A 15000-nucleotide genomic window follows, 5' to 3' on the forward strand; every position below is an offset into this window, starting at 1 on the left:
TCGCGTAAGGCGAAATTACAACATTTAGTCAAGTAGCTGTCGAACTCACAGAATGAAACTGAACGCAATGCCATTTTTCAGCAAGACCGTATACTCGTAGCATCGTCAGTCCACCGCTCATGGCAAAGGCAGTGAAATTGACAAGAAGAGCGGGGTAGTAGTTGCGCTAAGAAGGATAGCACGCTTTTCTGTACCTCTCTTTGTTTTAACTTTCTGAGCGTGTTTTGAATCCAAACATATCATATCTATATGTTTTTTGGAATCAGGAACCGACAAGGAATAAGATGAAAGTGTTTTTAAATTGATTTCGACAATTTAATTTTGATAATAATTTTTTATATATTTAATTTTCAGAGCTTGTTTTTAATCCAAATATAACATATTTATATGTTTTTGGAATCAGAAAATGATGGAGAATAAGATGAACGTAAATTTGGATCGTTTTATAAATTTTTATTTTTTTTACAATTTTCAGATTTTTAATGACCAAAGTCATTATATGTCATTAATTTTTAAGCCACCAAGCTGAAATGCAATACTGAAGTCCGGGCTTCGTCGAAGATTACTTGACCAAAATTTCAACCAATTTGGTTGAAAAAATGAGGGCGTGACAGTGCCGCCTCAACTTTCACGAAAAGCCGGATATGACGTCATCAAAGACATTTATCAAAAAAATGAAAAAAAGTTCGGGGATTTCATACCCAGGAACTCTCATGTCAAATTTCATAAAGATCGGTCCAGTAGTTGACTTGACTTAACTTGACTAAATGTAAAACTGAAGGACCCCCATTTCACTTGATAACCACTGGCAATCAAATCTGGCGTGTGAAAGCAACTTTCTGTGTTTTTGAGTTCATTAAATGTTGGGATGAATATGTCAGGTTTGAGGATGCACAGTTCTGTAGGTTCATCTCGGTATTCCACCCCCTCGGTTTGAGTGATCGAATGTGGAAGCTACGTTTGGTCAAAGGTCACAGAAGAATTGCGTCGTGCAGCGAAAGAAAGAATCGCGATCTTGTTTCCGACTCAGTACCTCTTTGTTTTTCATTAGACCTGTCATTCTGCTTGCTCGGCTTTGTTAGATGTTTGCATATCTTGTTGCTATTTTCTTTGCTTTTATTATTGTTTCTTATTTGTGCTTCGTTTATCGATATAACGTCTTGTGCACGGGTCAAAATGTGTGTGTCAGGGGTCGTTTTACTTGAACTTGACGTTCGTGTTTCTCCGAACGTCTGTGTATCGAAACACAGATACACGCACTCCATGACTCTGTAGGAAGACAAAACATATCGCTAGGTTTCATTTGTTTTTGATGAATGTATGACCTTTCATGAAGTAGTTTTGTTTTTTGTTTACTTTTGCCAGTTTGCCAGTTCGTTTTTGGAACTTTGCAAAGCAGTGTCGTGTCGTCTGTTTAGGTCTGGGGAAACACCAATGAAAAGAGCCGAAGAATCCCCGAGCGTTTCTATTGGGTTTGCTTTTGATTATCCATGAAAACCTGCTTCCTGCAACTATGGTAACCGGGGATTTATTGCCTGGGGAACATGAGATTTATTTCCCAGGTGCTTGTGAATGAACACTCGTGAAAATGATGACAATATCTGTATGTTCTATCTGTTTCCTATATCGCACAGACCAAGAATACTGTATGTTCTATCTGTTTCCTATATCGCACAGACCAAGAATACTGTATGTTTTATCTGTTTCCTATATCGCACAGACCAGGAATACTGTATGTTCTATCTGTTTCCTATATCGCACAATGACCAAGAATACTGTATGTTCTATCTGTTTCCTATATCGCACAGACCAAGAATACTGTATGTTCTATCTGTTTCCTATATCCCACAGACCAAGAATACTGTATGTTCTATCTGTTTCCTATATCGCACAGACGGAAGCGGAGGCCAAGGAGGCGGGCAGAGTGGTGGAGGTGGTGGGTATGGAGGAGGGGGAGGCGGGCAGAGTGGTGGAGGAGGTGGGTATGGAGGAGGAGGAGGCGGGCAGAGTGGGGGTGGTGGTGGCGGGTATGGAGGAGGAGGAGGGGGAGGAGGCGGTCAAGGTCGACAGGGCGGAGGAGGTAAAGTTTTTTTTAATTTTTTTTTTACCTGTATTCAAGTTTTGACTAAATGTTTTAACATAATGGGTGGTGGTGTATATGTGTATGTGTTTATGTATGCGTGTGTGTGTATGTATGTATGTGTGTGTGTGTGTGTGTGTGTGTGTGTGTGTGTGTGTGTGTGTGTGTGTGTGTGTGTGTGTGTGTGTGTGTGTAGAGTGATTCAGAGAAATGTACTTGAACGATCTTCATGAAACGTCACAAGACAGTTCCTAGGTATGATATCCCCAGACGGTTTTTTCCTTTTTGAATAACTGTTTTTGTAATTACGTCATATCCGGCTATTTGTGAAAGTTGAGGCGGCACTGTCACGCCCTCAGTTTAATCAAATAGCTTGAAATGTTGCTTAAGTAACCTTCGACGAAGCCCAGACTTTGGAATTGCATTAGGTCATTAAAAATCTGAAAATTCTAATTAACCAAGTATTGTTTTAGAAATCGATGTTAAAATAGTTTAAAATGTTTTTCGTTTACATTTCCTGTTTCAAAAAACATTAAGATATGTTATATTTGGATTAACAACAAGCTCAGAAAATTAAACATATGAAAAATCCAATTAAAATGATATTTTAAGAAATCGATCCATTTCCTGACTCCAAAATCATATGTTATATTTGGACAAGCTCAGGAAGTTCAAAAGAATATTAATAGAGAAATACCCGATTTACTGTGAAGCTCTTTACGCTATACTGTGCTATAATGCTTGTCACTTTCTGTGCGTAAACGCGACAGCAGGGTCGCGGGGTATGACACTGACACAGCTATAAAACAGCTATTAGAGTATATATATATATATAAGTGAAAAAATGCGGCGCGGTCAATTTCATTCTGTGAGTTCGAAGGGTTGCTTCACGCGACGTGTTTTTGTTTAAATTTATTTCCGAACATCGTTTATTTTTCACCTTACTGTCAAGAATAATTTATTGGGTGTCTGAAGTGTTAACTTCTTAATAAATACGAGTATTTAACTACAGAGTTACTTCCGAACATCGTCTATGTTTTAACTCCTCACTGTCCACACCCAGGAGGTCAAGGGACGGCCGGACAGCTGACCCAGTTCAACGGGATGTGCTCCCAGCCGCCACAGGGTCGTGACTTCTCCGAGCCGTGGAACGTGCGTCATCCCAACTACTGTAACGCCTTCATCATCTGCTCGGAGGGCGTGGCCATCTCCCCCTGCGTTACGTGTGCACCTGGCACCTACTTCCCTGAGGACAGTAACACAGTGTAAGTGTACTGTGCTTGTAAGTGTGTTTGTGTGTATGTGTGTCTGTGTGTGTGTGTGTGTTTGTGTGTGTGTGTGTACGTGTGTGTGTGTGTGTGTGAGTGTATGTGTGTGTGTGTGTGTGTGTGTGAGTGTGTGTGTGTGTGAGTGTGTGTGTGTGCGTGCGTGTGTGTGTGTGTGTGAGTGTTTGTGTGTGTGTGTTTGTGTGTGTGTGTACGTGTGTGTGTGTGTGTGTGAGTGTGTGTGTGTGTATGTGTGTGTGTGTGTTTGTGTGTGTGTGTGTGTGTGAGTGTGTGTGTGTGTGTGAGTGTGTGAGTGTGTGTGTGTGTGCGTGCGTGCGTGTGTGTGTGTTTGTGTGTGTTTGTGTGTGTGTGTTTGTGTGTGTGTGTGTGTGTGTGTGTGTGTGTGTGTGTGTGCCTCCTTCACGTTGATGCCAACGCCTTTCTCGCACTGGTCAACCTCGTTGAGCTTTTTATTGTCAGCTTGCCTCACCTCCAACAAATTACACTCTTTCACAGCCGATAAAAAACCCACCAGAAAAGGGTAGACTTATTTTTAAACATCGTCTATCAACACAGGGAAGTAAGCGCTCTAAATGCACGCGTTACTTCCCTTTATTTCCTGGATCTTAAACAAGCGCTCTGCTTAATTTATTAAAGATTATCGTCCACTAACTTTCAGGTGCCTGGCTGGAGGGCAGGAGAACTGCAATGGGGCGCGCTACCTCGAGGGCCAGGAGCTGACCGACATCCGTCTGCAACCAGACTGCAACGCTGACGCTCCGGAAGGGGGAGCGGGTGGAGGAAGATCAGGAGGAGGGGGAGGAGGAGGTTACGGCGGGGGAGGGGGAGGAGGCAGCCAAGGCGGTGGCGGAGGAGGTTACGGGGGAGGGGGCCAAATGGGAGGCGGTAGTCAAGGAGGCCGCGGCGGAGGCCAGATGGGAGGCCAAGGAGGAGGAGGTTACGGCGGGGGAAGCCAAGGAGGCCAGATGGGGGGCGGTAGTCAAGGAGGCCGCGGCGGAGGCCAGATGGGAGGCCAAGGAGGAGGAGGAGGAGGAGGGGGGTACGGCGGGGGAGGCCAGGGAGGTCAGATGGGAGGCGGTCGTCAAGGAGGCCAGGGAGGGAGCCAAATGGGAGGTCACGGAAGCGGTGGAGGCCAAATGGGCGGCGGTAGTCAAGGAGGCCGCGGCAGAGGCCAGATGGGAGGCCAAAGTGGAGGAGGCCAAGGCGGGTACGGCGGTGGTAGTCAAGGCGGCCAGAGAGGAGGCCAAGGAGGCCAAATGGGAGGCGGCAGTCAAGGAGGTCGCGGTGGAGGCCAGATGGGAGGTCAAAGTGGAGGCCAAGGTGGTTACGGCGGGGGAAGCCAAGGAGGCCAAATGGGAGGCGGTCGTCAAGGAGGCCAGGGAGGGAGCCAAATGGGAGGTCACGGAAGCGGTGGAGGCCAAATGGGCGGCGGTAGTCAAGGAGGCCGCGGCGGAGGCCAAGGTGGAGGCCAAGGTGGTTACGGCGGGGGAAGCCAAGGAGGAGGCCAGGGAGGAGGCCAAGGAGGAGGCCAGGGAGGCGGTTACGGAGGGGGAGGCGGCCAGGGTCGACAGGGCGGGGGAGGTGGAGGTGGAGGTGAGTTCCTGCCTCAATAGACGAATTCCGAAACAAAATGTGTGGGGTTTGTATAGGTAGTGGAAGAGTGAATACCCTTGATTTTTACTCGGACAAACATTGGAGGGGCCAATCACTAAGGAGGGGTGTGTCGGAGACACATGGAAAGGAGCACGTGAGTCTGTTGTCAAAGGAAATGCAGCCCGGGGTATTCACACATTCTCAGCCTATACAAACCCGACGGAGTTGTTTCCGAAAATCGTCCATTGTCCTGCCTGGTGATGTGTCCTGATTGTATATTGGTTTCGTTCTGTCTTCTTTTCTTTGTTTCGGATTTTCTTAATGTCTTTCTTTGTTTTTTGTTGTTGTGATTTTCTTCGTTTTTCCTTTTTTTGTTCCGTTCTTGGTTTCGTTCTTTCTTCCATTCTTTGTTTAATCTTTTCCTCCGGTGACCATTCTAAGCTGACGTCTGATTTACAATTGTTTGCATATTCCTTGTTGCATCATTCATAGGTGTTTGTGTTCATGCTACTGTGCTGCTGTCAATAAGTCATTTCGTCATTGCCGATACATGTGTGACTTACACTTAATACTTTTTTTTCTCCTTTTCTCCTTTCAACACAAGTTTAAATTAGTAACGGCGGACAAAAGGTCACCGGTTTGAATCCAGGCCGGGATGGACACGGCTCAGCTTTATGTGCAGTCTCACAGACAGTACCCATGTCCCAAGCCCTCGGTCATTCAGCCAGACGTGCACGTGACCTAAACACGCATACAACTGGGTATCTCATCTCAAGTCGGGGCAACACCCGGCAACATGCTCCTCACGGCTTCACCGTCAGGCCGTAACACAATAACAGTTATTATTATGCCACATGTTTTCCGTCCGACTGCTGACCTTGAACCTATCACTTCTCTCGAAAGCAAGCCACTGTCAAATATATACTCGTGCATTGTGTATCAATGTGACTGAATTAACTAATACCTCGCTGGAAAGCTTGGGAAGTTTGGAGACTGGCGGTGGACGGTAGCTGATGTTGTTATTATTGGTGTTGTTATTGTTATTGTTATTGTTCTGTTTGTTTGTGTTGTTGTTGTTGTTGTTGGTGGTGTTGCTTGTATTTGCATTGAGAGGGTAATATTTACCTATTTTTGTCTGTTGCTTGTTGTTGCTGATGTTATTGTTGCTTCTATTGTTGTTGTTGCGGTCCTCGCCAATACTTCCTCACGGAGTTGTATTGTTGATCATTGACCTGCTGTCCACACCCAGGAGGTCAAGGGACGGCCGGGCAGCTGACCCAGTTCAACGGGATGTGCTCCCAGCCGCCACAGGGTCGTGACTTCTCCGAGCCGTGGAACGTGCGTCATCCCAACTACTGCAACGCCTTCATCATCTGCTCGGAGGGCGTGGCCATCTCCCCCTGCGTTACGTGTGCACCTGGTACCTACTTCCCTGAGAACGGAAACACAGTGTAAGTGCCAACATCAATCAACAGAAATTGAACAAATAAATAGATGAATAAATAAATAATAGCTATTGAATAACAAATAAAATGAATGAATAGGTTAATGAATCAATAAATACATGAATGAATGAATGAATGCATGAATGAATGAGTGATTGTATGAATGCATAGATAAATAAATACATGAATGTATAAGTAAATGAATGAATAAACAAATGAATACACAAATATGCTCATAAATAAATATTAAAGCGAGGAACAAGACAAAGTGCAAGTACAAAATGGCAGCAACATTTGTTGTTTTTGCACATACACTATTTTCATTGATCCTCCTTTAATGACGTCATAGATGACTTTGTAAAACAAAGTTGAGGCAGCACTATGGCCACCACATTAAACAAAATCAAATTAATTGAAATTGTGGTCATTTTCTGACTCGGCTCGAACAACGGGATAGGATACCAGTAGCTCTAGTCATCCATCCATCCATCCACCCATCCATCCATCGTCTTTAAATCTATGTTATGACTGAAGTTCATATCAAGGGACTGGGTGGCCGAGTGGTAACGCACTTGCGCTCGGAAGCGAGAGGTTGCGTGTTCAGGCCTGGGTCAGGCCGCAATTTTCTCCCCCCTTTCCTAACCTAGATGGTGGGTTCAAGTGCTAGTCTTTCGGATGAGACGAAAAACCGAGGTCCCTTCGTGTACACTACATTGGGGTGTGCACGTTAAAGATCCCACGATTGACAAAAGGGTCTTTCCTGGCAAAATTGTATAGGCATAGATAAAAATGTCCATCAAATACCCGTGGGACTTGGAATAAAGTAAAAAAAAATTCATCTCACACGGCATTAAGTCTCAGGAAACACGAATACACGCATGCAGAAAAAAAAAAATATATGGGTAGCGCCGTATATATGGCAGCTCGCTTACCCCGGGGAGAAAGCAGCCCGAATTTCCATGAGGGTAACCTCACTGGACTGTAAATCTTATCCAATCCATATGATGACCCCTACCTTGACCACCAGGTGCCTGGCTGGAGGGCAGGAGAACTGCAACGGGGCGCGTTACCTCGAGGGCCAGGAGCTGACCGACATCCGTCTGCAACCAGACTGCAACGCTGACTCTCCAGGAGGGGGAGGGGGTGGAGGAAGATCAGGAGGAGGGGGAGGAGGAGGTTACGGCGGGGGAGGGGGAGGAGGAGGTCAAGGTGGCGGGGGAGGAGGTAGACAAGGAGGAGGAGGAGGAGGGGGTATGGATCCCCAATGGATGCAACAGCAAGGAGGGGGAGGGGGAGGCAGACAGGGGGGAGGAGGTAGACAAGGAGGAGGAGGAGGAGGGGGTATGGATCCCCAATGGATGCAACAGCAAGGAGGGGGAGGGGGAGGCAGACAGGGGGGAGGAGGTAGACAAGGAGGAGGAGGAGGAGGGGGTATGGATCCCCAATGGATGCAACAGCAAGGAGGGGGAGGGGGAGGAAGACAGGGGGGAGGGGGTCAGCAAGGAGGAGGAGGGGGAATGGATCCCCAATGGATGCAACAGCAAGGAGGGGGAGGGGGAGGCAGACAGGGGGGAGGGGGTCAAGGTGGTGGGATGGATCCTCAATGGATGCAAATGCAAGGAGGCGGAGGGGGAGGTAGAGGAGGAGGGGGAGGGGGCCAAGGAGGGGGAGGCGGAGGAGGAGATCCTTGGACACAGCAGAGAGGAGGAGGGGGAGGAGGAAGTCAAGGAGGAGGAGGAGGTCAGGGTGGAGGGGGTGGTATGGATCCTCAATGGATGCAACAACAAGGAGGCGGAGGGGGTGGAAGACAAGGAGGAGGGGGAGGAGGAGGAGGAGGGGGAGGCGGCCAACAGTGGTAGTTCCCCTTGCTCCCCACACAACTGCACGTCGGACCGATCTGGAAGGACAGACGCTTGTCCAACAATTATACGTTTATAATTCAGTATTTATTGTTCATTATTTAATAATGTAGACAATGATCATATTCAGACCCCGATAGTTCATCTCAGCTTATTTTTCGGCCATGCAAAAAAGCAGAACAACCTGCTAATACAAAATGATGCTATCTTATCGCTGCGACTCTTACAAGGTCAAGCACGTGTGACGAAGAATTGCACCAGACGATGTTTAAAAATAACTCCTTCAGGCAAACACTGATCGGTAGAGGCAAGTGACCGCAGCATCAGAGACCATTATTTTCTCCGATGTGCATGTTTTCAATGATAAAAGACATCAAAACGAGCAGTCTTTTGCTTTATAAATTACGCACATTGGAATTCCTTTTAATTCTTAAATTGTCTCGGTTTCAAGCGGCACAACTCTTTCACGGGCCTTGAAACAGCGACAGAATTATTTTCCCAAAATAATCAATTTCACAGATTTTACCATCTGCTTCTGTATTCGTCAATTCTCTTGTGATTATCGTTGTAAATACCGTTTTGATAAAACTACTACTAAATCTGGGACAATTATTTTCTCTCAAATTTTCTGAAAGAGATTAGGAGTTTTTTCAACAATACTTAAAGTAAGGACTGTCAAAGAAATTGAGTATTAAGGAGCCATCTAACTTTTTTCTTTTAAACGCCTTTCGAATTGAATAGTGATCATAGTAGACCTGTCCAGAAAAAAACCCCACAATAACATGGATGCTGAATGACCCTCTGGGTTATCTAGACGAGAAACAACAATAAACACAAAGTGCTACTACTTGCAGCAGTAGCAGCAACGGTAGTAGTTGTAGTAGCAGTAGCACACTGTAGTAGTGGTAGTTGTAGTAGTGTGACAGGGAGACTACTGCGTCACCCTTCATAGCATGCTCTACGGTTGTCGGCCGTTGAAGAGCGCGAGCTATTCATAGCTCGACGTTTCTTCTACGTCACTCAAGCCTGTGAATTGTAGAGGTCTGTTTGTGGCACGGTCTGGCTGCTGCGGTCTCCTTGTATGTTCATGGGAACCTTTGCGTACCCATTACAATTTTTATAAGGCTAATAATTTAGCTCTTAAAAGTCTCAATCCTGTTTGACTGGGCATTTGCCTCCAAAGGAGATTGTTGTGTTCCGAAACTAGGTTACAGTAGTAGTAGTAGTAATAGTGGTCCTTATGTGTACATGATGTTGAAGTGAATGAGAAACAAGTATGTAACATTTTGTGATGGAGTTGTGAATTGTGGATTCTCAAGACAATTGCTTACTGGAAATGCATGCATGACTGATCAGTGACTTGTGTTGATATACACACTTTTAATGCAAAATGTGCTTCTTTGCGAAACACAAATAAATTGATTTGGTCTGAAAACGTTTTTGACGAGTGTCTACTGCGTCCCGAAATGTCTCTCTGTCTCAGTGTCTGTCTGTCTCTCTGTCTCTACATGTATCTCCATGTATTTGTTTGTCTGTCTGTTTCTCTCCCCTTTCTCTATCTCTGTCTCCATGATGTGTATCAGTGTGTGTGTGTGTGTGTTTGTGTGTGTGTGTGTGTGAGTTTGTATGCGTGTGTGTCTATGTGTGTGTGTTTGTGTGTATGTGTGTGTGTGTTTGTGTGTGTGTGTGTTTGTGTGTGTGCATGTTTGTGTGTGTGTGTGTGTGTGTGTGTGTGTGTGTGTGTGTGTGTTTTGCCTCTATCTGCCTGTCTGTCTGTCTGTCTGTCTCTCTCTCTCTCTTTCTCTCTCTCTCTCTCTCTCTCTCTCTCTCTAACCCAATGTTTATTTCACTTTTTTAAACTTATTCTTTTTTGTTTGTTTCTTTTATTCAATTTTTCATCACATTTTTCTTTTCCCTTTTGCTTTTTATCACAACATACTATTGTTGAATATTGTGACTATTTTGTCACTGTTCACCTGTCAGCTTATTAATACAAAACAATACCTATCGCTGCCTTTGTGTGGTGACTGTTCCAGCATTCAAGTTATTTTCTATCCTTATATTACTCACAAAGAACTCCCCAATGCCCGACCTCTGCGCCCCCCACCTTAACTTGGTGAATATTTTGTATAAAGCTGTAGCAAGTTTTAGCATGTTCGTAGCAGCAAAAAGGTGTCCATTTTATATCAGGAATCACGAACCAAGACTACAAAATTATAGCTTTTCAACAACTTTTAAACACCTTTTTAACACCTCAGCACATAAGGGGAGCAACTCAAATTTGCATAATTTGTGTAAGTACACCTAATGAGTATTAACTCCCCTTAAAATGGAAACACCTTTGTAGTACCTCCAGTGTACCTACCGTGTACATCGTGGGCGTGACTTACGTTTGAAGGGTATGCAAATGAGAGACACCTTTTAGACACCTGGAGGTACCTTCCGTGTACCTTGAGAACACCTTTTAGACACCTGGGGGCGGATCTCATTTACATACCCAAGGTGCAGAACAGGTGCATCTTTGCTGTACTCTCTCTAGCTCTGGGTATATCTTCAGGAAGTTTAACAATTTAGAAAATCTAGTGAAAGCGGACAAACACTCAAGTCCTTAATGGCTCAAAACCGTAGGACTTTTAATATTAATTAAAAAAAGAAAAGAAAAAAAAAAAAATGAAGTCGTTTGCATTAAGACGTAACCGTGCGCGCGTATGTATGGTAGCAGGCGAGATCATTCTTTGAGCACAAGATCTGATCATCGATTGTCAGTAAGAATGTACGGGGTGGTGGAGACAGGGGTGCATGAAATGGGGGTGGGGGGTGGGGGTGGGGGGGTGGGGTGTTGCAGGGTTGGGCGAGCTAGAATGTAGGGGGTCAGGGATGGACGGGTGGTTTCCACCCAATAACTGTAAGCAGGATCAACTCAAGTCGGGCGGCGGGTAACAGTTGTGCTTGTCGAACCAGACGGCGATGTCGGGCACGGTGTGACGGTAGCGGTCAAGGTCCCACAGACGACGGCACATCTCACAGAATCCCACGGCCTGGTAGTGATACGTCATGTACAGGATGTCGCCCCGCGCGTCGCGTATCGGCCAGTCCTCGTACACCGGGCGGTACCGGTCTTTGGCGACCAGGATCTTCAGGTACTCCTCCGGGTGGCTGTCCAGGTAAAGCAGGTGTCGGGCCAGGTGTTCGGGCGACTTGAAGTCCGCTGTGTTGATGAACGTGCCTGGCGGAGCGTGGGCCTGTGGTCACACAGAGCACAACCAACTGACTACAGAACAAACTGACTACAGAACAAACTGACTACAGACTATGCAGACTACAAAACAAACTGACTACAGAACAAACTGACTACAGAACAAACTGACTACAGAACAAACTGACTACAGAACAAACTGACTACAGAACAAACTGACTACAGAACACAGACTACAGAACAAAGAGACTACAGAACAAACTGACTACAGAACAAACTGACTACAGAACAAACTGACTACAGACTACAGACTACAGAACAAACAGACTACAGACTACAGACTACAGAACAAACTGACTACAAACTGACTACAGAACATACAGACTACAGAACAAACTGACTACAGAACAAACAGACTACAGAACAAACAGACTACAGAACATACAGACTACAGAACAAACTGACTACAGAACAAACTGACTACAGAACAAACAGACTACAGAACAAACTGACTACAGAACAACGAGACTACAGAACAAACTGACTGCAGAACAAACTGACTACAGACTACAGACTACAGAACAAACAGACTACAGACTACAGACTACAGAACAAACAGACTACAGAACAAACTGACTACAGAACAAACTGACTACAGAACAAACTGACTACAGACTACAGACTACAGAACAAACAGACTACAGAACAAAGAGACTACAGAACAAACAGACTACAGACTACAGACTACAGAACAAAGAGACTACAGAACAAAGAGACCACAGAACAAACTGACTACAGAACAAACTGACTACAGAACAAACTGACTACAGAACAAACTGACTACAGAACATACAGACTACAGAACAAACTGACTACAGAACAAACTGACTACAGAACAAACAGACTACAGAACAAACTGACTACAGAACAACGAGACTACAGAACAAACTGACTGCAGAACAAACTGACTACAAACTGACTACAAAACAAACTGACTACAGAACAAAGAGACTACAGAACAAACTGACTACAGAACAAACTGACTACAGAACAAACTGACTACAGAACAAACTGACTACAGAACAAACTGACTACAGAACAAACTGACTACAGAACAAACTGACTACAGACTATGCAGACTACAAAACAAACTGACTACAGAACAAACTGACTACAGAACAAACTGACTACAGAACAAAGAGACTACAGAACAAACAGACTACAGAACAAACTGACCACAGAACAAACTGACTACAGACTACAGACTACAGAACAAACTGACTACAGAACAAACTGACTACAGAACAAACTGACCACAGAACAAACTGACTACAGACTACAGACTACAGAACAAACTGACTACAGAACAAACTGACCACAGAACAAACTGACTACAGAACAAAGAGACTACAGAACAAACAGACTACAGAACAAACTGACCACAGAACAAACTGACCACAGAACAAACTGACTACAGACTACAGACTACAGAACAAACTGACTACAGAACAAACTGACTACAGAACAAACTGACCACAGAACAAACTGACTACAGACTACAGACTACAGAACAAACTGACTACAGAACAAACTGACTACAGAACAAACTGACTACAGAACAAACTGACTACAGAACAAACAGACTACAGAACAAACTGACTACAGAACAAACTGACTACAGAACAAACTGACTACAGACTACAGACTACAGAACAAACAGACTACAGACTACAGACTACAGAACAAACAGACTACAGAACAAACTGACTACAGAACAAACTGACTACAGAACAAACTGACTACAGAACAAACTGACTACAGACTACAGACTACAGAACAAACAGACTACAGACTACAGACTACAGAACAAACAGACTACAGAACAAACTGACTACAGAACAAACTGACTACAGAACAAACTGACTACAGACTACAGACTACAGAACAAACAGACTACAGAACAAAGAGACTACAGAACAAACAGACTACAGAACAAACAGACTACAGACTACAGACTACAGAACAAAGAGACTACAGAACAAAGAGACTACAGAACAAACAGACTACAGAACAAACTGACTACAGAACAAACTGACTACAGAACAAACTGACTACAGAACAAACTGACTACAGAACAAAGAGACTACAGAACAAAGAGACTACAGAACAAACTGACTACAGAACAAACAGACTACAGAACAAACTGACTACAGAACAAACTGACTACAGAACAAACTGACTACAGAACAAACTGACTACAGAACAAACTGACTACAGAACAAACTGACTACAGAACAAACTGACTACAGAACAAACTGACTACAGAACAAACTGACTACAGAACAAACTGACTACAGAACAAACTGACTACAGAACAAACTGACTACAGAACAAACTGACTACAGAACAAACTGACTACAGACTACAGACTACAGAACAAACTGACTACAGAACAAACTGACCACAGAACAAACTGACTACAGAACAAAGAGACTACAGAACAAACAGACTACAGAACAAACTGACCACAGAACAAACTGACTACAGACTACAGACTACAGAACAAACTGACTACAGAACAAACTGACTACAGAACAAACTGACCACAGAACAAACTGACTACAGACTACAGACTACAGAACAAACTGACTACAGAACAAACTGACCACAGAACAAACTGACTACAGAACAAAGAGACTACAGAACAAACAGACTACAGAACAAACTGACCACAGAACAAACTGACCACAGAACAAACTGACTACAGACTACAGACTACAGAACAAACTGACTACAGAACAAACTGACTACAGAACAAACTGACCACAGAACAAACTGACTACAGACTACAGACTACAGAACAAACTGACTACAGAACAAACTGACCACAGAACAAACTGACTACAGAACAAAGAGACTACAGAACAAACAGACTACAGAACAAACTGACCACAGAACAAACTGACCACAGAACAAACTGACTACAGACTACAGACTACAGAACAAACTGACTACAGAACAAACTGACCACAGAACAAACTGACTACAGAACAAAGAGACTACAGAACAAACAGACTACAGAACAAACTGACTACAGAACAAACTGACTACAGACTACAGACTACAGAACAAACTGACTACAGAACAAACTGACTACAGAACAAACTGACCACAGAACAAACTGACTACAGACTACAGACTACAGAACAAACTGACTACAGAACAAACTGACCACAGAACAAACTGACTACAGAACAAAGAGACTACAGAACAAACAGACTACAGAACAAACTGACCACAGAACAAACTGACCACAGAACAAACTGACTACAGACTACAGACTACAGAACAAACTGACTACAGAACAAACTGACCACAGAACAAACTGACTACAGAACAAAGAGACTACAGAACAAACAGACTACAGAACAAACTGACCACAGAACAAACTGACTACAGAACAAAGAGACTACAGAACAAACAGACTACAGAACAAACTGACTACAGAACAAACTGACTACAGAACAAACTGACTACAGAA

At 44.2% G+C, this 15000-nt stretch overlaps 2 protein-coding genes across 2 annotated transcripts in view; one reads left to right on the forward strand and one right to left on the reverse strand.

The window, feature by feature from the left end:
• The window catches only part of LOC138948483 (PE-PGRS family protein PE_PGRS5-like), a 12541-nt gene extending 4199 nt beyond the window's left edge, over positions 1-8342 (forward strand). The window contains exons 3-8 of the mRNA XM_070320039.1: positions 1895-2080; positions 3144-3345; positions 4025-4953; positions 6209-6410; positions 7432-7680; positions 7772-8342. Coding sequence (XP_070176140.1) covers positions 1895-2080; positions 3144-3345; positions 4025-4953; positions 6209-6410; positions 7432-7680; positions 7772-8342 — 2339 coding nt within the window. The remainder of the gene's footprint in view (positions 1-1894; positions 2081-3143; positions 3346-4024; positions 4954-6208; positions 6411-7431; positions 7681-7771) is intronic.
• A 2754-nt stretch (positions 8343-11096) lies between these two features.
• Positions 11097-15000, reverse strand: part of LOC138948364 (alpha-(1,3)-fucosyltransferase fut-1-like) — a 21440-nt gene continuing 17536 nt past the window's right edge. The window contains exon 6 of the mRNA XM_070319898.1: positions 11097-11505. Coding sequence (XP_070175999.1) covers positions 11179-11505 — 327 coding nt within the window. The 3' untranslated portion in view covers positions 11097-11178. The remainder of the gene's footprint in view (positions 11506-15000) is intronic.

Source organism: Littorina saxatilis, linkage group LG15 (genome assembly GCF_037325665.1).
Source record: "Littorina saxatilis isolate snail1 linkage group LG15, US_GU_Lsax_2.0, whole genome shotgun sequence".
Classification (NCBI taxonomy): Eukaryota; Metazoa; Mollusca; class Gastropoda; order Littorinimorpha; family Littorinidae; genus Littorina; species Littorina saxatilis.